General features: G+C 31.6%; 1 protein-coding gene across 1 annotated transcript in view; it reads right to left on the minus strand.

Moving 5' to 3' along the window:
• Positions 1-18,107, minus strand: part of LOC119604111 (nipped-B protein-like) — a 174,570-nt gene that overhangs the window by 29,886 nt on the left and 126,577 nt on the right. Inside the window, exons 8-9 of the mRNA XM_037956564.1 lie at positions 11,365-12,031; positions 1,446-1,685 (exon numbers count right to left, since the gene is read on the minus strand). Of these exons, the coding sequence (XP_037812492.1) occupies positions 1,446-1,685; positions 11,365-12,031 (907 nt within the window). The remainder of the gene's footprint in view (positions 1-1,445; positions 1,686-11,364; positions 12,032-18,107) is intronic.

Consider the following 18,107-nt stretch of genomic DNA (forward strand, 5'->3'; position numbering starts at 1 on the left):
CCGACAGCCAGAAGGCAATTGGGGCGATATCAGGTGATAGAATTAAATCTAAGACCGTATTGGATTGTAAGAAAGCTTTAACTGAATACTCTCCCAGAGGTGAGGTTCACATCATATGGGTACCAGGCCACTCGGGAGTAGTCGGCAACGAAAGGGCGAATGTAATAGCTTTAAAGGGAAGGGAGCTCGATGTAGTTAACCTGGCAAACGCAAAACCATTCGACGCAACAAAAGCTGAATTAAAAATATGGATGAGAGCATCCCATAAGGCCTCTTGGAATAATGAAACGGTGGGTAGAACCACAAAGATTCTATGGGGTGACCCTGATGAGAGCAAGACGAGAAATCTTTTTAAAATGAGCAAGTCTGAGGTTAGTATGATGGTACGTATTCTGAGTGGACACACAGGATTACGAGCACATCTATACAAAATTGGACGTGCGGATTCAGACGAATGTAGAGCATGTGGAGAGGACAGTGAAACTCTGGAGCACTTTCTTTGCCATTGTCAGGCATTTGTCGAAGTTAGATCCAAGTATCTTGGAAGTGATGTTATTCCGGAAATAACATTCTTAACCAACACCGATTGGAAGATTCTTAGGAATTACGTCCAGGAAACTGAGCTTCTGAACATGGAAAAATAATACATTCAGTGAACAATTTTTTTTTCTTAAATTGGAGCGCACAACAGGCCCGATAGTGGCCTGGGTGTATTTCTTCGGATTTGATGTAGTATACATCCTCCTATCAACCTAACCTAACCTAAATTAATTAAGCGTATACGTTCTCTAAAGCTTCCCTAGAACTAGTTCCGAGGTTGACAAATTCGAACAAAAATCATTTAAAGAACTAGTTTCAGAACCGTTCCAAATAATAAGTGTCGACTCCATAACGCTTCCTCAGAACCAGTTCCGAAGGTGACAATTTCGAACAAAAATCATTGGTCTCAACGCCAAAGTAGAACGAGTACACGCTATAATCCTGCGTTTTAAAACTAGTTGTGGAACTAATACAATTCTCATTTCCAAATGTGAATTTCATTCATGTCTATTTATGTATATATCAATTTAAGTGTTCGTACATGGATATTTCTGAACCATGTTTTTTATGATATTTCGATACCATGAAATGAAATTATATATATATATATATATATATATATATATATATATATATATATATATATATATATATATATATATATATATATATATATATATATATATATATATATATATATATATATATATATACATATATATATATATGCAGCTAAAATGCGAATACTTTTAAAAAGGTTTGATATCAACCTTAGGACTGCCTAGACATAATAACAAATTAATTGATTAATTTAAAAAAATATATATATTATAAAGTTATGAATATTTTCATACATTACTTAAATTTTTACACTTATGTGAGACACTGTATGTATATGTACTTACCTTGACTGGGGTGTGCGTTGCAATATCATAGTTTCCAGCTTTATTAGGAGTCAAAGAATGTACAGCGTTATCGATTGTGTGTCCACTTTCATTAAGAGACTGCAAAGGACCTGTTGATGGTATCATTGAAGGGATTGGTGATGTGCCCGTTTTGATATATGTGTTTAACTTTGATTTATCTCTAATTTCTTCGTCAGAATCTGCATCCTCAGGATCAAGCTTTAACATCAATTGTTTAAACTAAACATTAAAAGGAAAAAGGATAAAAATGTTTTATATATTTTTTTTAAATTTTCATAGACACGATGTGAAATTTTGATATCATGTGAATTATCTTTGTAAGACGCTTTCAATGGCGAATGGTAAATTTTTTGCTGTTCAAAAATATTGAAAAATGTTTATATAGTTACATTTTTGAAACCAATTTCAAGTAGAATTGTAGATATAATACAGTGGTGGAAAAATAATAGAAACTACTAAATTTTCTCAAAAACTGACCGTTAGAATTTGATGATTTGTACTAAATTTAACTTAATATAGTAATAATTTACCTGATTGTCAAGATGCTTTGATATTCAAGTCATTTTTTGCAAAGTATGGAAATATTGATCAAAATTTCGGCAAATAATCGATGGATTACCATTATCTATGAGTGGATCCGATTCGAAATCTTCTCAAACTCTAATTTTAAAGAAAATTCAACAATGTAAAGTAATTTCTTTCACTATCTGTTCATATTATTTAAGTAATTTTGAATGTGGGACCCCCCTTTAATCAGCATTCAGGAACGTTATCATAAAAAAACAAAGTAAAAGGTATATGTTATCGAATCTTTCCCGAATGAGATCAACGGGAAATGAAAGTAGACAATCAATATATCAAATTCCCAAAAGGGGTTTAAAAAGTTAGCTCGAATTTTTATTGGCTTTTTAAGCTAAGATATTTCCAGGAAAATTTTCTCCGAGTAGTTTCATACATACAAAATTTAAGATTCTCCAAAATTTCTAAATTCGTCACGGTTTTGATTTTATCGAGGTTCAAAGTTCATATTTGTTAAGAGTTTTTCTAAAACGGTTTAAACTTGATATAGTATATTTTCTTACATATTTATCCGATTTTAATCATTTTACATTGTAATTAATCCATATGTGTTTTAGTTTCACAGTTTTCTATTTGAAATATTATGGTTTTCATTGAAATTAGTTTATAGTATCAACAAGAACATATAAAAAAAATCAGAATTGGACCACGAAGGGATATCTAAAAAAACTAATTTTAGTAAAATAATCCATTTTACTTCCGTAAAAATTTAAAATTTTTTATTTTTCTTTTGATAAATCAAATAAAATGTGGAAATTTCTAGTAGACAATTATTAGAATGTATGTATGTATTATGTATGTATGTATGTATGTATGTATGTATGTATGTATGTATGTATGTATGTATGTATGTATGTATGTATGTATGTATGTATGTATGTATGTATGTATGTATGTATGTATGTATGTATGTATGTATGTATGTATGTATGTATGTATGTATGTATGTATGTATGTATGTATGTATGTATGTATGTATGTATGTACGTATGTATGTATGTATGTATGTATGTATGTATGTATGTATGTATGTATGTATGTATGTATGTATGTATGTATGTATGTATGTATGTATGTATGTATGTATGTATGTAGTATGTATGTATGTATGTATGTATGTATGTATGTACAATATGTTTATGTGTAATATACTATTATAGGGTTAACAGGTTCTGTACCTTACCCTTTCCGATTTTGATGAAACTTGGTACACACATTCTTTGTATAAACACGAAGTTTAAAGTTCTGCAAAATTTTATCAACGTTCAAAAATCAATTTTTTTAAGATTTTTTCAAGAAGCATTAAAACTGACATCGTATATTTTTTAAACTATTTATCCGATTTTAATCGTTTTAGTCTCTTACTGAAGCCTATTTGTAGTTTGAAAATATTTTACTTAAAATATTATAGTTTTATCAAAAGGATAATTATATAAAAAAAACGTCATTTAGTCAAGGATATATCAAAAAAGGTACCTTCCATTTTCTTTATTCCTTCACATAAGATTGCTTATAGTGTTCTCAACAATATATAAAAAAATCTAAATGGGACCATGAGGGTATCTTAAGTAAATCTACTTTAAGTAAAATAATTCACATAATTTCCATACAAATTTCAAAAATTTTATTTTTTTGTTCATGAAGAATTTAATTTTTGTTTCAAATTTTTAAATTTATTTTTGTGTTCATCAACAAAAAAACTATAAATTTTGAAATTTATATGGAAATGATGTGGATTATATTACTAAAAGTGGGTTTACTTGAGATCCCCTGATTGTCATATTCTGAATTTTTTATATTATATTGTTGAGAACGCTATAAGCAATCTTATGTGAAGAAATAAAGAAAATGGAAGGCACCTTTTTTGAGACATCCTTGACTAAAAGACGTTGTTGATGTCATCATCCTTACGTTAAAACTGTAATATTTTAAATAAAATATTGTCAAACTACAAGACATTGGCTTTAATTGGGGACTAAAACGATTAAAATGGAATAAATAGTTTAGAAAATATACGATGTTAAATTTAATGCTTGTTGAAAAAAAATTCTAAAAAATATGAACTTTGAACGTCAATAAAATCTGACCCGTAACGAATTTAGAAATTTTGGAGAACTTTAAATTCCGCATTTACATGAAGAATGCGTGTACCGAATTTCATCGAAATCGGAGAGGGTGTTCAAAATCCTACTTTTTTGTTCCAAATTTTTTGAAATAGCCTATATGTATATTAATTTGAGTTATTACATTAAATAATTAAAAAAATAAAAACCAATTAATAATTTTGTAATCGCCCACAAATGAAGACCCCTTTAAAGGAACTTTCATATCATATTTTCTTCGCAAGGAATAGGGAAAAATCTAAAAACATCAAAACAGGAATTTTTGTCCTTTGATCCAGCACACCAATTATTGACGTCACACACTGATGCCAATGACAAATTTAGCACAAAAGAAGTCATAACTCTTGTTTAAAAGCACTTAGAAAGATAAAAATTTGTATGAATATGTGACATGGTATGGTGCGATCTGATGTCATGGGCGGATTTGATTGAGTGGGCGTGGTGCTTTTCATACAATATTAAACTTCAAAATTTTTTAGCTTGGATTCAGCGAAATTTTTTTCGAATAAGTACACAATTGGTCATAGCTCTCATATAAGGTCCACTTACGAAAATCATTTAAGCGCGTATATTTTATTGATAAATAAGCTATCTAAATAAAATTCGGCACGAATATGTTTTGTGTATGTATAAATCACTTTGTGTATGTATGAATTTTTTTCCGGATAGGCCCGTAATTGGTCATAGCTCCCATATAAAGTCCACTTTTAAAAATCTCTTAAACGAGCATATTTCATTAATAAATCAAGCTATCGAGATATAATTCGGCACAAATATGTTTTGTGTATGTAGGGTATAGCCGAATATAGAACTCTAACTGGTTTACTTTTAAGAACAAATTATAAAAGTTATAACGGTATGAAGTTTTAAAATTAAAATAATCTACATTGCAATTATAAATTTTTCTTAATCAAAATCTTTACGCCGAAAAAGCTAAAAAACGATTTCAATTACCAAAACCTCGTTCAACCTATAACAAAAATTGTATATTCAATTAATATATACTTATAATGGATTTCATACACAAAACTTTTATTTTTTTTCTATTTTTGTTGTTGTTAAATACGTATTTGATTATACATTTCCATGATTCAAATACAAAATGAATTGAACCGTTTTAAAATTTTTGATTATTCGTTAATTGAAAATATTTTAAAATTAGTTTCTTCTGTGTACTAATAATTTTAAGTTAATTGTTTTTAACAAAATTAATAGGAATTTGAATAAAACAAAAATTAATAAAGATCTAAGTTATAACGACTGACTTGAAACCATTCCGAGTGAAGTGCTAGATAGCCCTGTTTGAATTACAAAATTGTTCTCCAGAAGATATTTGCTACATTTATGAAATATTTTCTACAAGAAACCAAAATAATGGATATTTAATTTATGTGATATTTGATATCCGAAATTTACATCAAGGAATGTTTACAAAAAAGCTGCTTATTTTTGGCCTGACTTGGCATCCTGTCACTATGATAAACAAGCCCTTGAGAGGTACAAGAACAATAATGTGGTATTTGTACCAAGAGAGGAAAATCCTCCAAACTGCCCAGAGCTAAGGCCAGCGGAGAGATATTGGGCTCTTGTTAAAAGAGAATTGAAGAGCACAAAAAGGTGTCCAAAAGAGTGGTAGATTTTAAACGGATTTTAAACCTGTTCGAGCAAAGTGACAGAAAGCACTAAAAAACGTTAATGGGATGGTTTCCGAAAAAGGTTCAAAATTTCATCACTAGTGATTAAAACTAAAAAATAAAACTGTAAGTTTAGTGGTTTCGTTTTTATACCCTCCACCACCATCAGTGGTGATAGAAGGTATATATAACTTTATCATACCGTGTGTAAGAAAGAAATATTCATCTGAGACCCAACAAAGTATATATATTCTGGGTCCTTATCAAATTCTGAGTCGATTTAGCTATGTCCGTCTGTCTGTGTAAAACACGCTCACGATAAAACGAAGCAATAGAGTTTAACTAAATACACCCAAAATGTTCTTCATTTTCTTAAGTTGTTTGGTATTAAAAATGGGCAAAATCGGTTCACACCGGGAAAAGTTATGAATCAAAATTTAAAACAACCTCGAAAAAAATAAGCATTTTTTACACATTCTGATGTAATTTTCTCGAAAACTATACAAGGTAATTCCATGAAAATCACCATACATTCGTTTCTACACAAGAGCTTGATCCCTGCTGAAAATTTTCTGAATCGGTCCACAATTTCATATACCTCCCATACAAAAGTACATATTGCCGGAAAATGGGTTTTTTGCTAATAACTTCCGTCACAATGTCGATATCTTCACAAAATTTTACAAATTAAAATCTTATGTCAATAGAATTCATACAGAGGAAAAATTTTCTGGGTCGGTCCATAATTGGACATAGCTCCCATACAAGGTCCCCTCCCGAAAATCACTTAAACGCGCATAACTCATTACTAAATTAAGATATCCATATAAAATTTGGTACAAGTATTACCCATATGCACAGAAATATTACTGTGAAAGTTTTTTCCGATCGGTCCATAATTGTTCATAGCTCCCATACAAGGTCCCCTCCCGAAAATCACTTAAACGCGCATAACTCATTACTAAACTAAGATATCCATATAAAATTTGGTGCAAGTATTACTCATATGCACAGAAATATTTCTGTGAAATTTTTTTCCGATCTGTCCATAATTTACCATAGCTCCCATACAAGGTCCCCTCCCGAAAATCACTTAAACGCGCATAAATCATTACATAAATAAGATATCCATATCAAATTTAGTACAAGTATTGCCCATATGCATAGAAATATTACTGTGAAAGTTTTTTCCGATCGGTCCATAATTGGTCATAGCTCCCATACAAGGTCCCCTCCCGAAAATCACTTAAACGTGTATAACTCATTACGGAATTAAGATATCCATATACAATTTGGTACAAGTATTACTCGTATGCACAGAAATATTACTGAGAAATTTTTTGCCGATCGGTCCATAATTGGTCATAGCTCCCATACAAGGTCCCCTCCCGAAAATTACTTAAACGCGCATAACTCATTACTTAAATAAGATATCCATAACAAATTTGGTACAAGCATTGCCCATATGCATAGAAATATTACTGTGAAAGTTTTTCCGATCGGTCCATAATTGGTCATAGCTCCCATACGGGGCCCCCTCCCGAAAATCACTTAAAGGCGCATTATTCATTACTAAATTAATATATCCATATAAAATTTGGTACAAGTATTACCGATATGCACAGAAATATTAATGTGAAAGTCTTTTCCGATCGGTCCATAATTGGTCATAGCTCCCATACAAGGTCCCCTCCCGAAAATCACTTAAACGTGTATAACTCATTACAAAATTAAAATATCCATATAAAATTTGGTACAAGTATTGCTTATATGCACAGAAATTTTTTGTATGACCAAATAAAGTGTTAATTTTATATACCATTATTTAAATTTCTTGTATATAAAAATTTTTTATATATTTTAGTTCTAATTTGAATATTTGGATTGTTCTTTTGCATTTAGAGAAACCGGCAGTAAGCCATTTTGGTAGTTTTTTTTTAACAATATTCGCAATCGCCTTCCCTCCCCCTCGCTTTTCCCCATATGATTATTTCAAAAAAAAAAAAACCTTTTTGTTCACTATTTCATCGGAATTTCTTGATCATTTGTGGTCAAAAATTAATCTATTGGATTTAGGGCGGTGCTCTGAGCTGATCATTCCAATTTTTCAGTGTTTTTTTCTTACAATAATGTTTTTTAACCATTGTCGTATGTTTGAAGTCATGAATCTGTTGAGGCATGAAGTCTCCCAAGCCCACTTTACTTTTACTGCATTTATTTCAAAATTTTAATTTTGTATTGCTCATTTGTTATTATTTACTCCATTTTCAATAATATTCCCGCTCCTAAGCCGAAATAGCGTAAGTAGATCCAATGTTTAAATCAGATACAAAATTTTGATAAAAAAAAATTTAAATAATGATAAATAAAATTTACATTTATTTTGGTTAAAATATTTTATGTATGAAAACTGTTAATTTAGCCTTATGATAAAATATAACCAGACATTGAGATTAGTGTTTATAAACCGGTTAACCGGCTAACCGAAAAACCGGTTTTTATTGCATATTTCGGTTTTTCGCAAAACGTTTTTTTTAAACATTGGTTTTCGGTTAACCGGGTTATACGGTTTTTTAATCTCGGCCAACCGGTTTCAAAAAAATCTAGTTTTTAGTACAAAATTGATGATTTATTATTGTGATTTTTAAAAATTTTGGATAGATAATTCTAAACATTATTTTCCGTTTGTGCATGTGAAAACAGACCTAAGATTGTTAAACAAATGTTAGGAAATGTTAAACATATATTATGTATAAAAAATGGAGATTTACAATTTCAGACAATCAGGAAATAAAAAAAAATTGGCATTTAAACCAATAAAAAAATTAACTACACAGTGCAACACGAAAAAAAAGATAACCATATACGGACACCACTATATGATAAAAGACCAAAAATAAGAAGACCCGTGTCTTCCAGTTTTGCCCAAAGTCATGCACTTTTTTAGTTATAGGCCCCCAAAGATTTGGAGCCTCGGTGTCATTTTTGAAAAAAGTGATCATTTTCTCAGGCTGATATCTTGCAAACCGTTCGGAATTTTGATTTACTCTCTGAGGGAATGTTGTTGCTCTTATCACAAAGAACCAAAATTGTGAACATATAAAGACAAAAAAACGTTATCTTCATGATCAGAATCGCAAAAATTAAATTTGTTTTTAAATTTTTTCCTTGTTCAGGTCTATAAGTGGCAAACCGTTAAAAATTTAAGAAAACAATCAACTACAAAAATGTGCCTAGGAGCTCAATAAACAACTTTCTAGAACATATGAACTTCTTAGGAATGATAGGTAAGTCGCAAAAGTGAAAAGTTTCCTGAAAATTGTTTTTTCTTTACTTCAATATTGAGATACAATGCTATCTATTACGAAAATAATAAAAAAGTATTAGTATTATATCAATTAATATTGACGCATTATTTTGCATTCCTTTTCTAATTCATAAATCACCGGTATGTTGGTGGAGTCACAAGATCACCCTGTATGATGTTAATGAAGTATGTAAAGAAGATGGAAGACAGTCTGGAAGCAACGTGCCTGTGGACATCATAAGTTCCGAATCAGAGTCAGATTAGGACGACGATTTGCGTCCACAACTTAAAAGAGTGCGATTTGCAAGTACAGGTCCAGTATAATTTTTGAAAAATAAAACATATTCGATTTTTTTGAAATGGGTCTCGAAAATTTCGTAATTTTGAGTTGATTACGGGAAAAATAATTTAAAAAATTTTGTAGAATATTTTTGGTCCACAAAATGGTTTTTAGTGGGTTGGAGAGGCATTTTGTTTTCGCTTTTTATCGAAATGGGTGTCAAAATTGTCGTAATTTTTAGCTCATACAGAAAAATATTCCAAAAATTTTTTGGCATTTGGTTTAGTCCATTTCAGAATTTTTTGAAATTTGTATGCCCCTCATAATACAATAAAAGTCGTTTTGCGGACCAGAAATACACTAACAACAATTTCAATTATTTTTCCCGCGACAAGCTTAAAATTGCGGAATTTTTGACACCCAATTCGAAAAGATTGCAGAAAAAAAGGTTTGAACATATTGTACTGATATCAAGATTTTCAATCGCAGGTAGGGAACTGAGGACCTTTTCAAAATTGTTTTTTATTTTTCCCGTATTTAGTTCATTGAAACGCATCGTTTTATAGATATTCCTCCTAAAAAGTGGTCCACGGTACACCCTAATGTTGAAGTAAAGAAAAAACAAATGAAATTAAAAAATTTTCATAAAACTTTTCACTTTTGCGACTTACCTATCATTATCTTTGTGATAAGAGCAACAACATTCCCTCAGAGAGTAAATCAAAATTCCAAACGGTTTGCAAGATATGAGCCTGAGACAATGATCACTTTTTTCAAAAAAGACACCGAGGGCCCAAATCTTTGAGGGCCTATAACTAAAAAAGTGCATGACTTTGGGCAAAACTGGAAGACACGGGTCTTCTTATTTTTGGTCTTTTATCATATAGTGGTGTCCGTATATGGTTATTCAACCATGAATTAAAAAATTACACACAGTGCTATTAAAAAAAATTCCAACCATTGTATGAAGAAATTTGTTATTTATTAAGACGAATAAATAACTTTGATGATAAAATACAGGATGCACTTACTTGTTTACTGCGTGAGTATAATAAAAATCGAGAAGTTTCTCAAACGTTCTCAAAACGAACTTTATTTATCGAAACATAAGTGTTGTTGTCGCTGTCCGAGAATTTATGCTGCAGGGGTTTTTCACAAACTGTAATGGCGCTTAGGTTGATTGACAGGAAGTCAGAATGCCACCTGTTAATATTCCGAAGCGTCATTCACAGTAATTTGAACAACCACAGGCGTAGCGAACGGAGGGAGGTCACAATTAAAGCAGGGGCTAAATGTCTATGTCGAGACAGTCGTCGTCTACTTCCGTTCCCGATGAATCGTCGCGAGCCTTGACGCTATTTATACTTGATAGTCCTGGACATAAAATTTTTTATTGATATTTTTTATTGATATATATATTCAAAGGTCAATTTATCCCTCCTATGGCAACTTCCATATACCTAACGAATCAATAATATCTTCAGATCTGTATAAGTTTGTTTTCTTATGATATATTAATTTACATATATATACTAAAAAGTGCAAATATCTTATTAATTCATAATATTTCGCAAAAGGACATTTTTCAACTAAATATTATAATATTTTAAAGATTTCCAAACATTTCGGTTAACCGGGTTAACCGTTTTTTTATACTCGGTTAACCGACAAACCGGTTTTCTAGAAATGGTCAATTTTCGGTTAACCGAAAAATCGGTTTTTCCAAAAGTCGGTTTTTTATAAACACTAATCGAGATAATGGCTATAGGGTTGCCAAAGTTGTAAAAAATTAACAACATCCCTCCAATAACACGCTAATGGGAAAAAATCTTTTAAATTTAAAATGGAATTCCTAAATACTCAAAAAAAAAATGTTGGGCTCTACCCTAAAAATAAATTATTGATTTTTACAGTTTTTTAAAGTAATAAAAAACATATTAAACATATTAAATTTTCATTTTCAAAGTATACGTACGTCTAAGTATTTCACAACCAGATCCATTTTTTCCTCATCGGAAAGTTGTTTTTTTTTGTCATCATTTTCGGTGTTGCAGCTACTCTGATGTTCCTGTTGTTTTTTAATTATATCTATTGTAGTTTTTGGATTAAAATCATGTACAATTTTTCGCGACACTGCTTTTTCATGAATTTTAGGTTCAGATGGAGAGTATCGAGAAATTTTACTATCTGTTAAACTATACATGTCCTTCAAATGCTCCTTTAATATTAGGAGCAGCATACACGCTTGCGCAGAAGTAATACATTTTTGTATCTCCATAACGTCATCCGGAAGTCGTTTGAAAAGTACCTCCGGATCTTCTTCGTCATCATCATCTTCTAATACATCATCTGCATTCTCGTTAGGTTTTAGACATTCCTTAAACGTTGCTAATATATTGGTACCAGCCATTGAAATCAGCAAATCAATTTGATGAATAAGATAGAGTGGCTCATCCTGAACCACATATGGAAAATACGCTAAATTGTCTGCAATAAAAAGCATCTGACGTAATGAAGTTTTTTGGTCATCGAATTGTTTTGTGACTGTTTGTACTAATGCACGCCTTTGAGGTTTTGTCGTACGTAACAATGTGTATAGAAAGTCGTTTAATGCTGTCGGCATTGAATCAGATTCGCGTTTGCTGCAATAATAAAAAATTACTACATCATAAGTATTATAAATGAAAATAAATAAAATTCAGTAAACGTTTTTTTAGTGTTAGTTGAGACTAACGGAATCATATAAGTAAATATAATATAATTGATGATCATAATTGATGATAATAATTTACAATAAGAAATATAAACAAATATACGTACAGTCTCACATAGTAATTTGAATTTAGTTGAACTTTAAAAAAACATAATTTAATATTATTTATGTATGTGTATAAGATGAATAAATTATTATTTCACATTTGACCATATTATACGAAACACAAAAATTAGAATCGTATGGTTTTTATGCTTAAATTTGCTTTAAGCGGTTATATTCCACCTTTCGGTGGAATATCATTAAAATAGTTTTTTTCTTAGCATATTTCCATTTTTTTTTAAATTTTTTTTCAGAGATAAAATCATAATAGAAGCCTTATTATGCTGAAATGCCTGGAAGCCATTAATTATAAAGAGAAAAATTTTACTGTGAATGAAGTTTGTTCGAGGCATGTTTTGGAGTTGTACACTTCCACATTTAAACTTAAACAGCCTTATGCATTAATAATGGTTTACTACACACTTTTTCCATATAAAAACAGGTTTTAATAACCATTGTTAACTTAGTAATCGTTTTTGCATAAGGCAGAAAATGTATAAAAGCTGATATCTACAAGAATGTGTGCTCTAAAAAAACGAAGTTGCGAATTTTATTTTGCTCTTTATTGTGAAGGAATCGCAATGTACACATAATAAGCATTATGATATAAAACACAAATATTGGTTGAAAATTTTAAAAGTTATTGCAAATTCCCCAGATCATTAACGTGTCTCACAGCACACGAATTCGAAATGTAACAAAAAATTAATAGTTTTTAGGATATATTGAAAAAAAAACATTTTGTTACTTAAAATATTTTTTTTATTAAAATTAATGATTATACCAGAAAATTTATAGAAATTAATTAGAAAGAAATAGGAGTACTAGCGTCTAAGGCTTTCGACTCTGATGTTATTATTTAAATGATATTTTTCAAATGATTTTTGATTAAAAATTTGTTAATTAATTTAATGTTTTCTTCCGATGTGTTTTTGAGTAGCTCGGTTGGTATCCTTGTTCCGAAAAGAAGAAATCGGGACGGGTTGTAGGTAGAGCATTCGTTAAGGATGTGTGTAGCGTTAAGACGTGTGTTACATGTAGGACAGTTGGGGGGGGATAGTTCATAGAGATGTTGATGGGAAAATTTACAGTGCCCGATTCTGAGTCGTACAAATACAGTAGTTTCTTCTCTGGAGCAGTTTTGGGGATATATTGGTTTGTTTCCGGTTGGATTCATAAGCTTACAACTGTGATGGTAGTTATTCCATTTTTGGGATTTTGATTCCATTAAAGAAGAGAAGATAGCATTTAACATATCCCGAACTTCCCAGGTCGGATATGTTATTAAAGGTCGGTGTTTTGCGTCTTCGGCTGCTGAGTCGGCGTATTCGTTACCAGTGATACCAATGTGGGAAGGGACCCACATAATTTTTATTTTATTAGGGTTTTGGATGCAGAGGTTCCTTATTTTGCCAATTATATGTGAATCACATAAGGAGTTTTTGGTGGACAGAATTGAAGAAAGGCTATCAGAGCAGATAACGTGTTTGGAATCTGAATTTGAGGCGTATTGTGTTGCCAGGAGGATGGCTAACGCTTCGGCTGTAAAGTTAGAACAGTAGTTATTGATGAAGCCGGTGTTTAAAATATTGCCCTCTTGGCTGATTGTGGCGAAAGTTGTAGAGTCAATTGATTTCGAACCATCTGTGAAGATAAACTTCCAATTATCTGTGGTAAGGCTGGTGCTGAATTGGTTAAACATATTTCTATAAATGGTGGGATGAGTGGTAGTTTTTGGGAATTCAGCCATAGTTAAGATGATAGAATGCTTATTTATCAGCCATGGAGGCTCTGAATGTGGTTTTATCAATATTGGATGAAGTTGGAGATTAAGTGTATTAGAAAATATTATGCACCTTGTAATGGCAGATATAATTTTTTTAACTTCGTGAAACAGTATTTTATTACGGCAAATAAAAAATTTGGGAATGAGTTTGTATGTAAGTTGTATAGTGCGTTCCTTAATAGAGGGCAAACCTGCTTCAGCCAAAATATTTATAATTGGGCTAGAGGGAAAAGCTCCGATGCTTCGCCGAATCCCTGCATGATAAGGTGCTTGTAAAAGTTTAATATGGGAAGTGGCACACCATCCATATATGGGCAGAGCATAGTCGATTTTAGATAACATGATTGCCCGAGTTATACTTATCATAGTCGATATATGTATCTTAAAGTTTTTTGATGTTAGATATTTTATGATGTTTAATCTTGAATTTAAATTTCTCCTCAATTGTAGACAATGTTCTTTAAAAGTATAACTTTTGTCGAAAATTACACCTAAGATGCGTAAACAATTAACTCGTTTAATAGTGTTATTGTTGTATTCAACATCGAAAATGGGGCAGTTGTGTTTTTTGCAGATGTGTAAAACAGTTTGGAAAGTTTAGCACCAGATATTAAACACCAATCGTCAATTTTTTTTAAGGTGTTAGAAAATATTGTTTTAACTTTGTTATTATCTGAGCTGAGTTTAGTAAATATAACCGCATCGTCTGCGTAAATTGCGTGTTCGATATGTTTTTGAGAGGATAGGATTTTACTATAATCGTTGAAGGCAATAATAAATAACACGACGGATAATGGTGATCCTTGTGGAATGCCATTGTTTAAAGGTAAAATATTGGAAAAATGTCCATTTATCCTGACTTTAAATTTGCGGTTGTACAGGAAGGTTTTGATTATAGAGTAAATATTCTTTCCAATTTCCAGTTGCTAAGCTGTTCCATTATAATGTGTACACCAATCCGGTCAAATGCTTTTTCAAAGTCAGTGGATAAAATACTGACATGATTTCTAGTAGACAGAGCTCGAGATATAAAATGCTGCAAGTATAATAGGACATCATCTGTACCCTTTTTTTTCATAAAAGCAACTTGATTGGGTGTTAAAAAATTGTTAACTTGCATGAACCACATTATTCGTCTTGTGATGATTTTTTCAAATATTTTGCTAATGCAAGATAGAAGGGAAATTGGTCTGAATCCAGATATTGTATGATGGTCCTTATTTGGTTTAGGAATGGGCAGAACAACAGCAGTTTTCCAAGCTTGTGGAAGAATACCAGAGAAAAGAATATTATTATATAGTACTAACAGATGATTTTTTGTAGAAAGGCTTAGATTTTTTAACATTGGATATGTAATACGTCCAATCCAGGCGTAGAGCCTTTAGCTGAAAGTAAAACGTCTTCAAGTTCTATAATGTTAATTGGGCATTCAATTTTTGTTGCGTATTTATTAAAATTTTGATGTGTATAGTTGTGGCGTAAGCAGGTAGATTTGTTATTGCGAAAAGCTTGGGAGAAATTGCAATCCTTAGATTGTAATGACCAATTTGTTGCAAAACAGTTCGCTATTTCGACGGAATCAGTAAGAGTGTTGGAACCAGTTTGTATGTTGTTGATTAAGTTTGTATTATTGGCGCCTGATAATCGTTTAATGTCGTTCCAAATTCGTCGTGAGGGTGATTTCGGTTTGATATTGGCTGTGAATTGTTGTAGACATAAAGCTTTACTGTCTTTAACAGCTCTTCTAAATAGTGCGTTCGTTTTTTTATATTGTATTAGGTTGTCGTTATTTCTAAAACGTTTAAAATAGTGCCAAAGCCTTTGTTTTTCTTTACGTAAGGAGTCAAGCTTGGAGTTCCACCATATTATTTGGCGTGTAAAGCTTTTCTTCTGCGTTTGAGGTATGCTAAGGTTAGCAGCTGATCTGAGGCATTTGGTAAAAATGGCAGCTTGTTGATTAATATTTGTAGAGATACTGGCATTTAAAAGATTTTCATAGCACTTTTTTTGAAATAATGCCCAGTTTTAAATTTAGGAATAAATTTAATTTCCGAATGGAGGACACTCTTTTCTAAAGTTATTAAAATTGGATAATGGTCGCTTCCGTGGAGATTTGACAGAGTTTTCCAGGAACACAAAGGCGCTATATGCATAGCGTAATATCTGGATGGCAAAAGGTATTATGTGTGGAAGAGTGTGTAGGGGACCCATTGTTTAATATGACAAGATCTTCATTAAAAACGAAGTTTTCGATTGTTAAACCACGTGAGTTTGAACTTGCTGAGCCCCACAGTAGGCTGTGAGAGTTGAAATCACCAGTTAATAAAAAAGGATGGTTCAAATTGTTTACTATTAAATTCAACGTCTGTTCAGAAAAGTTTTGGTGGGGGGTATATATATGCATGAAACGCTAATTTTTAAACCAATATCAATTTGGATAGCAATTGAGGCTACGTCGTTATTTGTGTATACAATTTTATGGGGGGTAGTCTTTTTGACGAGGATACCAATCCCTTGCTTAGCTGATATGTTATCAGCCAAGTTATGGAAGTACCCGCTGTATTGTTTCGGAAGAATGGTATTATTGTGATTGAATGGGATGTGGGTTTCTTGTTTCTTGAGTCTTGTTGGGTCGATCGCTTTGGTAAAGCCATATCATTGTTTTGAGGAAAGTTAATTGTTTCTTTTGTTGTTGGTGTTTTATTTGTTTTTGTATGTTGGTTTGTTGCTGTCTTAGACATTGATCGTGTAAGCATAGTAGGTACTGATTTGGTGATTTTATTTTTTGTTGGTACTTGGTTAATTTTTTTGTTGGTTGGGTACATTCTTTTGGTGCGTTAGTACATTTGTTGTTGGGTAAAGTTATTTCTATTTTATCACTTGGTAAAGTGGGAACATTTGTTGTTACAGTTGTTGAATTATTGTTTTGTAAATTTGAAGAATCAATTTTATTTTTATTATTGTTGGGTATAGTATTATTTTTTGAAACAACATCAGAGAAAGATTGTACCAACGGTGTAGTAGTTGTTAGTGTTCCATATTTTTCTTTAGCTGCTTTTAGAGTACATTTTTCTTTGGTCTTTATTTTTAATATTTCTTTGTGCTGTTTAAATACTTTACATTCTTTAGAATTTAAAGCATGATTATCAGAACAGTTTATACAAAAAATCCTCGTACACTCGGAAGGAGAGTGGGGGGGGAAGAGCACATCCTTCACATAAAGGGCTGTTCTTACACCATTTTTTGGTGTGTCCAAGCCGTTGGCATGATTTGCATCGCATTGGGTTGGGGACGAACTTTTACTTTATGCCATGAGATATCAAGTTTGTGGGGCGTAGAGTAGCGGTCGAAATTTAGTAAAATTACACCACATGGAGATAGCTTATTTTCGGTATTTTTCTTTTGGTATTTGTAAACTTCAATTACACCTTGCGATTTTAATTCATTAACAATTTCATCCTCAGGGACGTTATTCAAATAGGGGGCGTAAATAGTGTCCTTAGAGCAGTTTAATTTAGGGTGGTATTGACACTTGATATTGCAGACACCGGGCAAAATTGTTGTAGAAATTAATTTATCAGCACTATTTTTGTTTCCGATAAGAAGAAGAAGGTTACCGTCACGTAGTTACGAGACCGATGTTATATCATTACAAACTAATTTCAGAGCGCGATGTACCGCGAAGTAGGAATAATCTTGAATATTTTTTTCACCCATTGCAGAAAGGATAACGTATTTTGGGTCAGGTTTTTGAATTATCGGTAATTCAGGGAATATTTGTAAAACATTTTGGTTAGTCCGTTTCTTTTTGGGGTGGGGGGCATCCGCTAGAGCTGCGAAGCGGTTTTCCCCCAAATAGGGAGGATCCGACATTGTAAACTGACAATAGCGATTTTTATTTTTAACACTATCTGTAGGAAAACTTTTTGATAACACTGTAAATAAATTTGCAGGTAAAAGAACAAAAAATCACTCCGATTTAATAAAGCACAGTGGTATAGGAAAAAAAAAAGCAAATAATTCGGTAACATCTAAACGGTTAATCCGATTTTAATGAAATTTGGTATGCACAAAGAGGAGGTGTTGTCGAGTTTAGGTTTTGAATTTGGACCTTATA

Source organism: Lucilia sericata, unplaced genomic scaffold (genome assembly GCF_015586225.1).
Source record: "Lucilia sericata isolate MDLA Ls3-8-SP2 unplaced genomic scaffold, ASM1558622v1 Contig000363F_arrow, whole genome shotgun sequence".
Taxonomy (NCBI): Eukaryota; Metazoa; Arthropoda; class Insecta; order Diptera; family Calliphoridae; genus Lucilia; species Lucilia sericata.